This window comes from Danio rerio, chromosome 6 (genome assembly GCF_052040795.2).
Source record: "Danio rerio strain M-AB ecotype USA chromosome 6, GRCz13ab, whole genome shotgun sequence".
NCBI lineage: Eukaryota > Metazoa > Chordata > Actinopteri > Cypriniformes > Danionidae > Danio > Danio rerio.
Genome location: NC_141026.1, coordinates 14,190,887 through 14,209,061, shown reverse-complemented (window position 1 = coordinate 14,209,061; position 18,175 = coordinate 14,190,887). Strand labels below are relative to the sequence as shown.

The 18,175-nt window shown below is 37.7% G+C and overlaps 2 protein-coding genes across 3 annotated transcripts in view; one reads left to right on the top strand and one right to left on the bottom strand.

Moving 5' to 3' along the window:
• The window catches only part of stk24b (serine/threonine kinase 24b (STE20 homolog, yeast)), an 835,587-nt gene that overhangs the window by 1,329 nt on the left and 816,083 nt on the right, over positions 1–18,175 (bottom strand). The gene's annotated exons all lie outside the window — the stretch shown is intronic.
• Positions 7,091–18,175, top strand: part of kcnj3b (potassium inwardly rectifying channel subfamily J member 3b) — a 33,236-nt gene continuing 22,151 nt past the window's right edge. For both annotated transcript variants that reach the window (XM_087256795.1, XM_087256794.1), the window contains exons 1-2: positions 7,091–8,321; positions 9,778–9,994. In XM_087256795.1, coding sequence (XP_087112921.1) covers positions 7,644–8,321; positions 9,778–9,994 — 895 coding nt within the window. In that variant the 5' untranslated portion in view covers positions 7,091–7,643. The remainder of the gene's footprint in view (positions 8,322–9,777; positions 9,995–18,175) is intronic.

Genomic DNA, 18,175 nt, shown 5'->3' with positions numbered 1-18,175 from the left:
GCAGCTGAAAGGGCATCTGCTACGTAAATATATATACATACACACACACACACACACAACAGTTGTATCTGGTTTTTGAATCTGATTGGCTGATAGCAATATTCTGCAAATAACAGCACTCGTACAGCCTTCACCCTTAATCCTTGTCTATTACCAATTAATCTTTGGTATTACTCCGCCCACATACAGCGGCAAGTAGAGGACACTCTACAGTTTGTAGCGTTGCCAAAAACGGAGTGTTTTATAAACCCATAGTGTAACATGAAAAAGGGATTTACCTGTGTATTTACCTGATGGATTTTTTTGATGTTTGTGAACTAATGGTTTCTGCTGTTCTGACTGTCAGCTGCTGTTTTGAACGAGTGGAGGAAAAAAGTAGTTCCTTTTACAAAGGGATTTTTGAAACTGTGTTTGATTTTATTTTTATACACACGATTATGTCATTGAACTGTTGTGTAAATGCAATATCACACTCGTAGCACTGCGATATGGGCCTCGAGCCATCACATGCCTCCCACCAGTGCCGATATACAGCCATATCGCACTGCTACTCATGTGATATTGCTTATACAGTATATATAAGGCAAGGCAAGGCAAGTTTATTTATATAGCACATTTCATACACAGTGGCAATTCAAAGTGCTTTACATAAACAGGAATAAAAAAGACAAGTTTAGGACATAAAATGCAGACAATAAAAATGATTAAAAACAGATAAAAACAATTTAAAAATGGGTTAAAAAAGGTTATAAAAGAATGAAAAAGAAAACGAAAAACATAATAGTGCAATCTGTTGGACACAGCACAGTGCTCATACAGTAAAGGCACAGCTAAACAGATGTGTTTTCAGTCTTGATTTGAACATGCCTAATGTTGGAGCACATCTGATAAATTCTGGAAGCTGATTCCAGCAGTGAGGGGCGTAGTGGCTGAAAGCTGATTCACCCTGCTTTGACTGAACTAGAAATTTCTAGTTTATATGATCCTAAAGATCTGAGTGATCTGTTAGGTTTGTATTCAGTGAGCATATCTGTAATGTATTGAGGTCCTAGGCCATTTAGTGATTTATAGACCAGTAATAATACTTTAAAATCTATTCTGAATGTAACTGGGAGCCAGTGTAGAGACCTGAGGACAGGTGTGATGTGCTCTGATTTCCTGCTTCTGGTCAGAAGGAGGCCAGTGAGGAGACTATTACAGTAATCCACCCTATATAAGTCAAAATTATTAGCCCTCCTTTCCCAAATGATGTTTAACAGAGCAAGGATTTTTTTTTACAATATCTCATAAAGGTTTCTTTTCTGGAGAAACTTTTATCTGTTTTATTTTGGCTAGAATAAAAGCAGAATAAAAAAATGTAAAACCTATTTAAGGTGAACATTTTCAGACCCCTTGTCTACAGAACAAATCATTTTCATGCATTGATTTTCCTACTTGAAAATTGAAAAATATCTAGTAAAATATTATGTGCTGTCATCATGGCAAAGATAAAAGAAATCAGTTTGCCCAACATATATATATATATTTTTTTTTTTTTGTTGTTGTTTTGTTATATATGCATTTTGCTCATCAACTACTAGATAAGAAGTAAGTCTTTCACAGAAAACCAAAAAATGTAGGCTATGCTACAGCTTTATTTATTGGAAGCAAAAAGGCAAGTTTGTTGGTTGCTATTTATCTGTTGGTGCATTGCTTCTCTTTCTGAGCTCTGGGGAGAAGAATGTTTAATGTCAGGGCTTTTAAAGGCTTCGCTCTGACGAACTCTGCCATCTAGTGATTATCACATGAGAGGAATAGCAGTTACTGATTGGACCTTCTCAACCTGTCATTAGCTTCCCGCTGCGCCCATGAATCTATTTAGTAAACAAATAGGCAGACGTTCCTGCGCGGAGTCAGAGAAGGCGAGAGGGCGTTTTTAGTTACAGCGCCAGTGGTGGTAAAAGTCCTCTCGCATTATTCCAACCGCCGTGTGCCATTCTCACCAGTGACATCATTAGAAGCTGTCTGGGCATGTTTCATCACATTTCATTATGCTCCGCCAATCCTCCTCCAGCGATATAATTATTTCTATAGGTCATTAAGGCATTCTAGAGAAGACAGAGCGGGTGTCTTGAGGAAAACCTCAGCTGGCGTGAAGCAGTTGTGCCACGCTAACAGTCAAGGATGTGCTTTTACAGCATTTAGATGAGCGCGTGTTGTCTAGTAAACATGCCGTTGGTGCTTGCATGTCCTTGGCACAGACACCCTTAAGCCTGTTCTACACTAGCTCGATACTTCACTACAAACAGAGCATCCTAATGGTGCATTTGGATTCGAATGCTTCCAAAAAAAACACAGAGCCTGAACTCGCCGGTTCAGCAAAAGGATTAAAATAGCCACATCCTGTATTTGAGTTTGGCTGCCAAAAGAGCTACAATCCGCACTGTGCATGTGTGAATGTGCAACCCACTGTATAATATGAATAGAAAACTAATGCGGGGGAGAAAACGGGAGAGATATACCTGATGACATTCTGTCACAGTCTTCCATTATGGATAGCGCTGACACTTGCAGAGCAGCAGAAGTCAGTCCATTATAGACTGGCAGTCGTTTGCACGACTCCAAAATAACACACTAATTGTGTTCTTATCTTCCAGCGCCCTGCCTGAAATGGGAAGAGATGGAAAATTTCAGGATACAGAGATGTTAAATAAGGTTTCAGAGGATGTTGTTTTAAAATTGTGTTGGAAAAAAAAATGACAAGTACTCGTCCTGGGTCATAAATAAGCCCTGCGGTCATAACATTCAGCTTTAGATGCTTTATCAGATGAAGAATGTGTTTTGTTAAAGGGAGCTTGTTGCTTCTGCTCTATCCGACGCTGATGTGATGGTATATTCATCACCTTTATCTTCTTCATCCATCATTTTGACATATAAAGGCCCCAAATATATTACAGGCTGGACCTGAATTATTTTTTGATAAATTGCGTGTTGGGACAAAATATTAGATGACCTTCAGGGTGCACTGACTGTTTACAGAAATTTCTGTCAGAGATATCAGCACGCGATCATCGCCTTTAAAGGATGAAATATAAAACTAAGTCATCTTTAAAATGCAGAATTTCGGCATGTAAACACCTTTACTGGCGTTCTGACAGCTCAGCCATATCTGTTTACTTTTCGATGGCAGACTCTAGAGTCGGTTCAATAGAGCACAGCAGCCAGCCTCCAGAATTCCTTCAGTTTTTCAATAGGGAATTTCTGTTTTAACAAAAGCTGATAATCTTTTAGACGGACCTGCTGAGAGTTCTGACTAGGCATGGGCCGGTATAAGTATGATAACCTTTGATAAAATATCACAGTTTCACAGTATTGTGATTCAAGCTCTAAAATATATTCTTTTTAAATGTCTGGAAAACATTTCAGCTTTGAACACAATGGCTGCATCCGAAATCACATATTTCCATACTATATAGTACGCTAAAAACAGTATGCAAGCCGAGTAATATGTCTGAATTCACTGAGTTTGAAACACAGTAAGCAATAAGTACCAAGATGACCTTCTACTTCTGGTGAGATTCTGAAGTGTGCATCTGATGGATGGTATGCTATCCCATGATGCACCATGAGAGAATTCATGAATGGGAGTGAAGTGTGTATGTCACATGCAGATGACAAAATGGCATCCATAGTACGTCTGAGCTACTCACATTCATACTGTATAGAACGTACTTTTCTATCAGTCGAGTAGTACATTCATTCATTTTCTTGTCGGCTTAGTCCCTTTATTAATCCAGGGTCGCCACAGTGGAATGAACCGCCAACTTTCTGAACCGTCTTTCGGATGAGACGTTAAACCGAGGTCCCGACTCTCTGTGGTCGTTAAAAATCCCAGGATGTCCTTCGAAAAGAGTAGGGGTTTAACCCCGGCATCCTGGCCAAATCTGCCCACTGGCCTTTGTCCATCATGGCCTCCCAACCATCCCCATATTCAATTGGCTGCATCACTGTCTCCTCTCCACCAATCAGCTGGTGTGTGGTGTGCGGTCTGGCGCAAAATGGCTGCCGTCGCGTCATCCAGGTGGATGCTGCACACTGGTGGTGGATGAGGAGATTCCCCCCACTGTGTAAAGCGCTTTGAGTGCCCAGAAAAGCTCTATATAAATGTAAGGAATTATTATTATTATTAACTTATCCAGGATGGTTTTACAAAGTGGATGCTCTTCCAGCCACAAACCATCTCTGGAAAGGATACACATGCACACACACTCTTACACTATGGACAAATTAGCCTAACCAATTAACCTGTACCACATGTCTTTGGACTGTGGGGGAAACCGGAGCACCCGGAGAACATGCAAACTCCGCACAGAAACGCCAACTGAGCCGAGGTTCGAACCAGCAACCCAACGACCTTCTTGCTGTGAGGCGACAGCACTACCTACTGCGCCACTGCATCGTCTCGAGTAGTACATTCAAATTCAAATGCAGTACCTACTGAGTAGTAGGCGATTTCGGACACAGCCGATATATTTTATTTTGAAAAACTTTAAAATATTTTGAAACAGTAAACATGTCAGGCTAAATAATTTAAATAAAAACTTCTGCTTTTTTATGTTCAAAAAAACACTGATTTTTTTTACAATTTAACCGTTGGGTGTCTTTTCTGCTGGAGATACTGTTGTACTAAAAAATAAATAATAAATAAATAAATAAATCTTACATATACCGTAGGAACGGTATAACAAAAAACGTTGCGGGTTTGAAAACCTTGACCTTGAAAATGGTCACCCCATGCCTAGATTTAATGTTGTTATTTGTTTTGTGCTTTTGTTTATTACCCATCTGTTCCTATTAATTTTTAAAACAACGATCTTTGATAGCAGCATTTGTGCAGAAATACTACATTACCCATGATGCTGTGCACAAATTCCACCAATCAGAAGGTTTCAGTGGGAAGAGAGCTCCAAATAATAAGTGTTTAATTTAGAGCAGCGCACGCAGACCAATAATGTATACAAGAACAGGGACTTTTCGTTTTCAGTAAGCCAGCTCAAGTGCTTCCAGAAAAACTGCGACAAAATCATCGCGTTTAAGATCTGGTTTCTTTAAAAATTAGTGATCTTCACTTCCTAATTGATGTGCAATCTAAAGTGGGTCTCCAAGCAAACAAGAAGCAATAAATTAAATCCCATTGTTCAGTTTGTGTCTTTAAAATATGGAAATTAATTACCAACGTATTTCAATGGAGTTTCTGCGCTTGCCACTTAAACCTTTCATCTCATTTTACGCTTGAACAATTCAATGAATACTTAAGTTTATTTAAATGATTGTATTGTACTTAAATTACATTATTGATGTTACAACAGAAAACTTATAAAAATAAAAGTAATCACATTAACTGTTCACCCCAAAGACGCTGTGCATATAGCCCATTGGTGTCTGATGTCAAAGTACTGCGAGAATGATTCAGAAGCAAACAGAGCTGTCTGCTTTCTGAACACTCTTGCAGGTCTTTGGTGTCATCAACGAATTGATCTGTGTAGTACTTAAAGTCGAACATACCGAGATATCTTAAGCTCCACCCATTCATGTTTAGCACTTGATTACATAATCCCAAATGCTTAATCTATAGGCATATTGTTCTTCTGTATTTTCCGGTGATTTTTAATTTGATTATGTCATGCTCCGTAGGATTGTAGTTATGTGCACGATTAATGCTGGTGAGTACACAGAGAATTTAAAATTGCTTCACTAATTTATTTTGCATGAAAAACAGTGTGTGAGTCAAGTGATCCAAACTCATAGTATTAAAAATACAGCAGGCAAGAAGTAACCACTACCCGGATGACCTTCTACCTCTGCTGAGATTCTGAAGTGCATGTTCGATGAACATTATTATCCCATGAGGCCTTGGTAGGGAATTTCTGAATGAGAGTGATGCGGTGCAACTGACACTAATAGGTCATGTGATAACGTCATCATGACAGATATAGGAGGTTTCCTTCATACTTTTCATACTACACAAACCATAATTTTCTATTGGTCTTTAAGTAAGTTAGAATTCTAAAATGGTAAAAGTTTTGTCAGATTTCCAAATACTTCTGCTTTGAATAAAAGTTTGTGAGCTTGTGACTCACCTCATATTTGGTTGATTTGATTTGTGTCATATACGGCTTTAAGAAAGACCTCCCTATAAAAAAATACCAATAGGAAATGGATTTTGTAAATACTAATGCATCCAGATGTTTCCCAGTACTGGCTTGCAGCTTGAAGGACATCCGCTGTGCAAAACATGCTGGATAAGTTGGCGGTTCATTCTGCTGTGGCAACCCCGATGAATAAAGGGACTCAGCTGAAAAGAAAATGAATGAATGAATGATTCTTGTCATATACGACTTTTAAACTTCCCAATAATAAAAAAAATCCCTATAGGGAATGGATTTTATAAATACTAATGCATCCAGCTGTTTCTGAGTACCTGGTTGCAGCTGGAAGGGCATCCACTATGTTAAACATATGCTGAATAAGTTGGCAGTTCATTCCGATGTGGTGATTCCTGATGAATAAAGGGACTAAGCTGAAGGAAAATGAATGAATAATGCATTCAGCACTGCTGGAAGAGGTCAGGTTTAAATGCACTAAATTTCAAATCTCATGTAAATGCGGATATTCTTGGTAGAGTTAATGGTAATTATATATTTTTTGTTTTGTGATATGTAAATTTGTAGATGTACAAAAGTGCTCAAGCAGCTGCTGTTGCTATGGTTACCTCCTTATGCAAATACAGAAAGCGAGTATTTAACGACTAACTTTTGCGAATAATAAAATATCTGAAAACTCAATTAACAGTCCCTAAAATTGCATTTAAATTTTTACAAATTCACTTGGGTAAGAGAGAGAAGAGTGGCGAAGACTTAACTGACCCCTCAAACCCTCGTAATGTGCATATAGTGCAGTGATTTTGCAGAGATTACTGTACGTTATATGTGCAGCACCGTTTAGAGAAGCATAATAACAGCGCAGCAAAAAAACAAGAGATGCACCCAACACAGGAACACGTGTTCATCCCTCCCCCAGCTTCATCTCCACCACCCTCTCAGAGAAGTTTCTCTTATGTGTCGGGGCTGGAGATGGAGTTGGAGAGCTGGAGGCGCGCAGTGCGCAGGAACCGAGAACAGTGAGAAGACGAAGAGAATCAGATAACAGCCTATGCCAGCTGTGAGGAACAGCAGAGGCGGCGAGTTAAAACTTGGACCGGATCCTTAGGGCGTCTACCAACTACCGTCTTATTAAATTGGTGCGATACACCTGGGGAAACAGGAGGAGTGGATGAAGGTGGAGGAGGAGGAGGGTGCCAACGCACAAGTGCTAGACTGCGCCAAGCCAATCTGAGATTACAAATTACTCGCATCCATATTTCTCCACATAGGGCTGAGAGAGTCTGTTTTAGTTATGCGGATCTGGAGAAGACGAGGAGATCTGCGTCGCTCCATCCCAAGACAAACGCGCTGTTATTGACAAACTCCTGCAGGGTAAGCCTTATAAATAACTTTTTGTCTGCCCAGAAATGCGGGAGACTGGTGCGCCTGAAGTGTGAGGAAAACCGAAAACATTTCTGTCAGGAACTAAGCGTACATTCGGGACAACTTTAAGCGGGAAGGATGTCCGCGTTGAGGAAAAAATTTGGGGATGATTATCAGGTGGTGACCACCTCGTCCAGCGGCGGCGGGTTCAACCAAGCGGCCCCCGAGAAGAAAAGGAAACGTCAGCGCTTTGTGGACAAGAACGGCCGCTGTAACGTCCAGCACGGGAACCTGGGAGGAGAGACGAGCCGGTACCTGTCCGACCTGTTCACCACGCTCGTGGACCTCAAATGGCGCTGGAACCTTTTCATCTTCATCCTCACATACACGGTGGCGTGGCTCTTCATGGCTTCTATGTGGTGGGTCATTGCTTTTATACGCGGAGACATGAACCAGGCCCACGACGACAAGTACACGCCGTGCGTGGCCAATGTGTACAACTTTCCCTCCGCTTTTCTGTTCTTCATCGAGACCGAGGCCACTATCGGATACGGTTACCGCTACATTACAGACAAGTGTCCGGAAGGCATCATTCTCTTCCTCTTCCAGTCCATCCTAGGCTCTATAGTGGACGCTTTTCTAATCGGCTGCATGTTCATCAAGATGTCCCAGCCGAAGAAACGCGCGGAGACGCTCATGTTCAGCGAGCACGCGGCGATTTCCATGCGTGACGGCAAACTGACCCTGATGTTCCGCGTGGGGAACCTGCGCAACAGCCATATGGTCTCCGCTCAAATACGCTGCAAACTGCTCAAAGTGAGTATCCAACCAGTTAAATAAAAGTCACACAGAACATATTATTTATTAGAATGTTAAATATCACAGTTTGACATTCAATTGATGTTTAATCATAACATGCGAGTATGATGCATTTAATTGATTATTCAAAAGGTTCAATCTAAGGTTCATCGTTTAGCCTCAACATAGGCTTTACCTCAAGCCCTGATAAATGAGAAGGACCTGTAATTTGATTTGCCCACCTACCGTGGACAAAGTATCGATCCACTCCATGTGACTTTCCTTTTTCAAACACTGTAAATACATTGGACCTGAGAGTCACTACCACAGACATTGAGGAGGACAAGCACACCCCCACCAGTGATTAGAAATGGGCAAATGTTCCCATATTTCCACCTGTACTGTTCTCCTTTAGCTTTTTTTTGGTCAGGATAACATAGGCTAGTCAACCTCAGCAGTCTAAAAAATATTTTTGATCATAAAACAATTAATATTTGGTAATAATCTAATTAGGCAGAGTTTACAAAATAAAGGTTCCAAAAGAGGAGTTTTACAGTGATGTCATAAAAGATATATCTTTGGTTAAGATATTTTAATAACACTTCTATAAAAGTTATTCAAATAACAGTTCTAAAAAGGTTATTTTAAACATTCTAAACAAAAGAATAAATAATAGTTTTGTGGAAAGGAAATATATGGATGGTTAAAGGTTCCTCATAGTACCACCAATTGCAATAAAAAATCATCTTTTTAAGTGCACATAAGCAGAGTGCATGGCTTCCAGTGCAAAGAATTAGTTTTAATACAAGCTGAAAGAGACCAAGGTAAAATAAAAACAGTGAATATGTTAAACAACTGACGGTAATGTAATCTACTTGTGTTTCCCCCCAGCCAAATTTTACTGTTTTTAGGCAAAAAAAAGCTACGATCCATGCCATGTGAATGTAAGAAGACTTGAAACATTTGATTTTTTCGATATCGGGCATACAAATAAGAGGGAATGTATGTTTGTTTTAAAACGGCAGAAGTAAAAATGATCCCTTCAGTATAATTAAACTATTTCCTTCACCACTATTTTTTTTTTAATACTTGATAAAGGCACATACATGTATAAAGGCATATTTCACCCATAAAATTCTGTCGTTTATTCGTCCTTCCAAACCTGTTTGAGTTTCTTTCTTCTTTTGAACACAAAAGAAGATAGTCTGAAGAATGCCGGTAGCTGACACTTAATGTATCCATAGTAATCTTTTAGTCAATGCCAGCAACCAGCACTCAAAATATCTTCTTCTGTGATTAACAAAAATATATATATGTTCGTAAAGGTTTAAAACCACAAGTAAATGATTTTGATTTTTTTGGTGAGCTATTCCTTTGACATTGCTACTGCCTTGCGTAAAGATACTGACTCATACACTCCATCGTTTTCCTGTTTTTTCCTAAATAGTTCTCTTTTTTCTACATTTCCTCTTAGTCCCGTCAGACTCCCGAGGGCGAGTTTTTGCCTCTGGATCAACTTGAGCTGGATGTTGGGTTCAGTACCGGAGCTGACCAGCTTTTCTTAGTGTCTCCTCTGACAATCTGCCATGTGATCGACTCCAAGAGCCCATTCTACGACCTCTCGCTCAGGTCCATGCAAACAGAGCAATTTGAGATTGTGGTTATCTTAGAGGGGATCGTGGAGACCACCGGTGAGTTTTATGATAACACACATCAAGCAACAAATATGCTAAAAATTGGAATTTTATTTTATCAGTACCCCAGAATGATATTGCTAATCTTACGTCAAGCAAAGTTGAGTTTTATTGGCATTCTTCTGCTACATGTGAAATGTCATGTCTTGCATGACCACGGTGATAAACAAAACATAAATAGGAACACAATTTCTTGGATTAAGGAATTTGACATTCTTTTTTCTATTAAACACATAAGAAGATATTTTGTAGAATGTTAGCAGCAGCCGTTGACTTCCATAGTATTGTTGCCCCTGCTATAGACGTCAATGGCTGCAGGTTTGAAACAAGTGGAGGATGAGTAATTGTTTACAGAATTTCTATTTTTGTGTCAAATAGCCCTAATATTTTATATTTTATGTATAATAAACATATATTACTTCTTTATTAATTTTTTTTTCAGAAAATGACAATTGATCAGAATAATAAATGGTTTGAATTTGTTTTGATAGAAAACCAGGATTTAAAATCATTGATATTGTGTTGTCTAAAAGTGAATATAATATATGATAAAAATAATATATAAACTTTGAAAAATATATAACTTTGGACAAAAGTGTCTGCTAAACAACTTAATGTAAATAAAAACGTAGTACCATTTTTATGCCACAAAATACTGTAAATGACAACATTTATATGTTAATTTGAGAAGAAATGTTATCACACCAATTTTCAAGTATTCTTTAAAAAAAACAGAAAAATATTAAACTCCATATACTTAATACAAACTATTTACAAACCATACAAGTTTCTAAACGGTTATGGTTACAGATAACACTAAAGCCGAAACCTTCACAACATAAACTTCAACATTTCAACTTTAACATTCTGACAAAAGCTGGTGACTTTACTGGCCTTATTATATATTTATGTTATTAAAATATTAATTATATTGATGATCTTATTTATTTATTTTTTTTTGCATTTTTTAGATATTTGTCCACCGTGGTCCTATTTTAACTTTTTTAATTGACACACAAGGATGTTTTATTGTTTAGTTTTATTATTTTTAATTCAGATGTAAACCGCAGAGTTATATATACAGTAGGCCCACACAGAATTTGCAAGCACAGAAATCCGCAAATTTTTAGCCCATTATTGAGTATATTTGTTTACTTGCGTAAATGTGTGTAAATTCATATTTATTCAGTTTTTAAATGAATTTCAGTAATAATATTGACTAATATGAAAATTGTTATTTACAATACAGTTCATATAGTAAAATTTTCTGACTTTAAGTAGATATATTTTATGAGAGACTTGCTTTGTTTAACAAATAAGTGGATCTAGATGGATTTTCATTTTAAGCATTGATTAAAAGTTAAAAATATATTATTTTTAATTTCATATATCACGTTTTAATGATACTACTAAAATCATTCCGCATAAATACGTAGATGTTTTATAAAATTCTCAACAGAAATAGCAAAAAATGTCCACAGATTATGTCTGGCCCTGGTTATTTACAGTTGAAGTCAGAATTATTGTCCCCCCTTAATTATTAGCCCCTCTGTTTATCTTTTCCCCAATTTCTGTTTAACGGACAGATGATTTTTACAACACATTTCTAATCATAATAGTTTTAATAACTCATCTCTAATAACTGATTTCTTTTATCTTTGCCATGATGACAGTAAATAATATTTGACTAGATATTTTTCAAGACACTTTCATACAGCTTAAAGTGACATTTAAAGGCTTAACTTGGTTAATTAGGTTAACTAGGCAGGTTAGGGTAATTAGCCAAATTATTGTATAATGATGGTTTGTTCTGTAGACATAAAAAAAAAAATATATATATATATAGCATCATCATCAAAATATATAGCAATCATAAAAAATATACAGCTTAAAGGGGCTAATAATATTGACCTTAAAATCATTTTTAAAAAATTAAAAACTGCCTTTATTTTAGCCGAAATAAAACAAATAAGACTTTCTTCATAAGAAAAAATATTATCAGACATACTGTGAAAATTTCCTTGCTCTGTTAAACACGATTTGGGAAATATTTAAAGAAAAAAAGGGGGGGGACTAATAATTCTCACTTCAACGGAATATATCTATATATTCAATACACTCATCTTTTGTCAGTTTGTGTGCGCGTGTGTGTGTGTGTGTGTGTGTGTGTGCACTAGTGGAATATTTGCGCAGTATGAAGGGCTTTGGCTTGTGCGATAACTGATGTGTGCTTCAGTGTGTGTGTGTGTGTGTGTCTGTGTGCATCAGTCTGCAGAAGCAAGTTTGCTGGTGCAAATCGGCTTTTTATGATATGAAAAGAATGAATGCTGGTGTCTACTGCAGCAAAGACGGAAAGAGAGAGAGTGAGACGTGTTATGTAAGAAATGATATACAAAGTTAGTCTTTCGCTTTGCTCTCTGCCTCATGCTTCCGTAGTCTGGCATGCTTCGAGATTAAGCCACCTGTCAATTAAATCACAGCTCACCTTTACTTTCTCACCCTGCGGCATGAAACACACGGATCCATACGTGGAGAAAACGTCACATGCTTACAGTGAGAATCAGCATTTGAATCGCAGAAAATCACTGCAGCGTACACACTGTATGTACATATTCAATTAGGTGCGCACACTTCCATGCTTTGATTTAATAAACACAATCACACATATATCATATATAGCGTCCGGTCATATTCATTGATGGCTCATTCCGCCCACATAAAGTGAAGGGATTTGTGGGTAAAAAAAGAAAAGGAAAAAAAAAGATGTACAGTTAGTCAGCACTCTGTTCTCCCCATTGTGAATCAGTTTCCATAGCAACTAAATCGGCCCCTTCTTAAGCGGCCTCCATACAGTAAAGTCTCACCGGCTGTTTGAAGTGCGCAGACCAAACTTGTGTTTATCAGCCTCACAAATCAAATACTAATTACTACTTATCAAATAATTCATTAGACATTTTTAATTATGCCCTGTAATTACGGCTAGGTTGATGTCATGCGCATGTGGGAGTACAGCACAAATTTGTTATGAGTGAGTGTGTGTGGGGGTGTGTGTGTGCTGTTGTGTCCTTCATTTGTAATCTTTAGGATTATCGTTTTAGTACACGCTTCTGTTTTTCATGTTGAGGACACTTTTCACAAGCGCACTGTACAAAAAAGACTTTACGGAGAAGTAAATAAAGCAAAAGATGATCCTGAGAGCATGTTTTAGTGGAATTGTCAGTTTTAATTAAAAATGTTTAGGCATGAATGCTCAAGCTGTTTAAAACCGGATGAATTCTGACAAGCTGTCAATCTTTTGTCATTTAATAACTAAAAAAAACAACAATATGAAAGTGATTTGGTGATATCAGCGCTTATACATGCATTCACTGGTTCAGAGGTTGCATATGAAAGGCAACGATCGATGCATAGCTTTAATGTAAAGAAAGTGGAATAGAATGGTGAAATACTGGAAAATTTCGGCAAAAACAGGATGGTTTACATGAATAAAGTGAACAGGAAGTGTTTGTGGAGAGACAGTTTTGCTAGAAAAAGGAATGCAAAACATCTTTGGGAGGGAACGCAAAACATTTTTGTGAGAGAACGCAAAACATCTTTGTGAGGGAACGCAAAACATTTTTGTGAGGGAACGCTAAACATCTTTGCGAGAGAACGCAAAACATCTTTGCAAGGGAACGTAAAACATCTTTGCGAGATAACGCAAAACATCTTTGTGAGATAAAGCAAAACATCTTTGTGAGATAACGCAAAACATCTTTGCGAGGGAACGCAAAACATCTTTGTGAGATAACGCAAAACATCTTTGCGAGGGAACGTAAAACATCTTTGCGAAGGAACGTAAAACATCTTTGCGAGATAACGCAAAACATCTTTGCGGGGGAACGTAAAACATCTTTGTGAGAGAACGCAAAATATCTTTGTGAGATAACGCAAAACATCTTTGGGAGGGAACGCAAAACATCTTTGCGAGGGAACGCAAAACATCTTTGGGAGGGAACGCAAAACATCTTTGCGAGGGAACGTAAAACATCTTTGTGAGATAACGCAAAACATCTTTGCGAGGGAACGCAAAACATTTTTGTGAGAGAACGCAAAACATCTTTGTGAGGGAACGCAAAACATCTTTGTGAGATAACGCAAAACATCTTTGGGAGGGAACGCAAAACATCTTTGCGGGGGAACGCAAAACATCTTTGCGGGGGAACACAAAACATCTTTGGGAGGGAACGCAAAACATCTTTGTGAGATAAAGCAAAACATATTTGCGAGGAAACGCAAAACATCTTTGTGAGAGAACGCAAAACATCTTTGGGAGGGAACGCAAAACATTTTTGTGAGGGAACGCAAAACATTTTTGGGAGGGAACGCAAAACATTTTTGGGAGGGAACGCAAAACATTTTTGGGAGGGAACGCAAAACATTTTTGTGAGGGAACGCAAAACATTTTTGTGAGGGAACGCAAAACATCTTTGTGAGAAAACGCAAAACATCTTTGGGAGGGAACGCAAAACATCTTTGTGAGAGAATGCAAAACATCTTTGCGAGGGAACGTAAAACATCTTTGCAAGAGAACGCAAAACATCTTTGCGAGGGAACGCAAAACATCTTTGCGAGGGAACGTAAAACATCTTTGTGAGGGAACGCAAAACATCTTTGTGAGAGAATGCAAAACATCTTTGTGAGATAACGCAAAACATCTTTGCGAGAGAATGCAAAACATCTTTGTGAGAGAACGCAAAACATCTTTGTGAGAGAACGCAAAACATCTTTGCGAGGGAACAAAAAACATCTTTGGGAGGGAACGCAAAACATCTTTGCGAGGGAACGCAAAACATCTTTGCGAGGGAATGCAAACATCTTTGCGAGAGAACGCAAAACATCTTTGGGAGGGAACGTCAAACATCTTTGGGAGGGAACACAAAACATCTTTGCGAGAGAACGCAAAACATCTTTGGGAGGGAACAAAAAACATCTTTGTGAGAGAACGCAAAACATCTTTGCGAGGGAATGCAAACATCTTTGCGGGGGAACGCAAAACATCTTTGCGGGGGAACACAAAACATCTTTGTGAGAGAACGCAAAACATCTTTGTGAGAGAACGCAAAACATCTTTGTGAGAGAACGCAAAACATCTTTGTGAGAGAACGCAAAACATCTTTGTGAGATAACGCAAAATCTTTGCTAGGGAATGCAAAAACCTTAAAAATATGTTTTTTTTCTCTCTCCCAGTTTTTCTCTCTCCCCAAATAACGTCCCTTCCGGGTCTCCGTATTGTTATTTAAGTATTTTCATGAATAGTATTTTATAGTTTGTAGTATTTTTTAAATTGAGAGTTCATACTGTGTGTAGATAATGCCTTCACTTGTAAAGACTGTCAATGCAGATTAATTTGTTGATCATTTATATTAATAAATTGATAATATGAAGATACTGCTTACCAGTGCTGCTCTGCTCTCAGTAATGCAAGCGTGTGAATTAATGTGAAAAAAAACCCATAAATATTAACTGTCATTTTAATGTGATCAACGTGTAATTTTCCTTCTTCATCTGAACACATTTAACTCTGTCATAACTGCAATATTTACACTCCTCCTTAAAATGGATAGCAGATGTGACTGTATGGGCTGTTTTTCTTCTTCTTTTTTTTCTTTTTTTTCCCTCGCTGCTGTCGCCACTAGCTTGCATGGTTTGGGATTGGTAGAGCTACGCATCGATGGATTTGCTCTTGTGTTTGGACTCTCAGTAATGATTATTAAACCACACTGAACTGAGCTAAACTGAACTGAACTTAAACACTAAAAACTGAACTACACTGTTCCAATTTACTATGATCTTCTATGTGTAGCTGCTTTGACACAATCTACATTGTAGAAGCGCTATACAAATAAAGGTGAATTGAGTTGAGTTGAATTTCCGCTGTACTTTGTGACAAAAAAGAATATTGAATGTTGTTCTGTGTCCATGATGGAACTTGCAGGCAATGTCCTTCACGCCTCATTTCTGTCGTCTGTTACTAAGGTAAACAAGCTATATGCATGCAAGCAATACACTTATTTAAATATGTCTTATGATAATAATAGTTAGGCACATTTTTACATACAGTTTTTAAACTTTTACAACAACCGTAAAGCAAAACAAAATGTATTTCCCTAAATGGCCTGTAGGTCTATATACAGGTGTGTTTTTGCATATTTATTTGTTTATAATATATAGCGTAGATTAATAAACTTAGAGAGTAAATCTTTGTCATGGACCATATTTCTAAAAAAAAAGCTTGAGAAGTTGTCTGTAGCACGGCGGTGCTGATGTTACAGGCGAGCACCCCGAAGGCACCGTAGTCCATTTATAGCCTAATGCTATGCATTTAAATGTTTGCATTTAAGATCCAAAAGTGCTAAAAGTTGTATTTTTGTGTGAGGATTATCCGATTGGACAAAACGTGTAAGTGTAACGAACTGTGTTTGAACACAGAGATCATTATTTGCAATCTTCGAAAAGTCTATGGGAAAATCCTATTGGGATTTTATGGGGGGATCCAGCTTTATGCTAGCAGCCGATAAGCCTACAAGGTGACGTCACAGTTCCTCCACTCTATTGTGGTTACAGTTAACACTAAAACCTGAACCTTTACAACATTAACTTCAACAACATTTCAACTTTAACATTCTGACAAAACCAGGTGACTTTACTGGCCATACATATATATATATACACGTTTTTATCAGTTATGAAACTGTTTGTGCACTATATCATTCATTTTCGTTTTGGCTTAATCCCTTTTTTTCATCAGGGGCTGCCAACTATTCCAGCATAAGTTTTACACGACAGATGCCCTTCCAGCTGCAACCCAGTACTGGAAAACACCCATACACTCTTGCATACATACACTACAACCAATTTAGTTTATTTAGTTCACCTATAGCACATGTCTTTGGACAGTGGGGGGAAACCGGAGCACCTGAAGGAAACTCTTGCAAACACGGGGAGAACATGCAAACTCCATACAGAAATGCCAACTGACCAGCCGAGGCTCGAATTAGTTTGCGTGGGTTTCCTCCAGGACCTCCGGTTTTCCCCACAGTCCAATGACATGCAACTATGAGTGAATTCAATAAAATAAATCGGTGTATGAGTGTGTGTGAGAATGTGAATGTGTATGGGTGTTTCCCAGTACTGGGTTGCAGCTGGAAAGGTATCCACTATATAAAACATGTGCTGGAATAGTTGACAGTTAATTTTGCTTTGGCAACTCCTGATAAATAAGGGACTAAGCCGAAGAAAAATAAATCAAAAAATATTACGGTCACACTTTACAATAAGGTTCATTAGTTAATGTTAAGTCATGCATTTACTAACATAAACAAACAATGAACAAAACATTTACAACAGTAGTTATTCATGTTAATAAACGTTAGATAATGAAAATACAGTTGTTCATTGTTAGTTCATGTTAACTCATGGTGCATTATTGTTAAAAAGTATGGACTTGAATGTTAATAATGCATTAGTAAATGTTCAATTATGATTATTAAATGCTGTACATGTGTTGTTCATGATTAGTTCATGTTAGTAAATGCATTAACTAATGAACCTTATTGTAAAGTGTTACCAAAATGACTAAGGGGAATCTACACTAATATATATTAAATTGAGGTCAACTATAGATTGTAACCAAACTTTAAACTTGTCACATGTTTATCAAGTTTTGCTAATATGTAATCCAATCTAAAAGCCAATCTGCTGACCAAAACAATTGTGTAATGGCTTTAACGTTGTCTCCATTTATGTCCGATTATACTGAATTGAATCTCTAAATTTAGCCGAAGAGCCATTAAATAGCCAGTAACAGGCTTTTAAATGGCAGATACCCGTTGTGAAAATACCCCACTGTCAGGAAAAATGTACAAAAATTGCACCTTTAGAACAGCTTGTCACTGACGCAGTGCCCTTAAAAAGACAACTTAGTACCTTATCTACCCCTGAAAGTTGCATATTTCTAACTTGAGGTAGTATTATGTGCCATTAGGCTGCTAATATGAACCTTTAAGTAATACTCCTTCAATGAACAAGCTGTTATAACCCTAAAGCTGTATTTTTAGTACTTTAGCATTGTTATTAGGGCATGTTGACACTAAAGGCATGTTCAACCATCTGTATATTTGTGCCTGGACAATAACA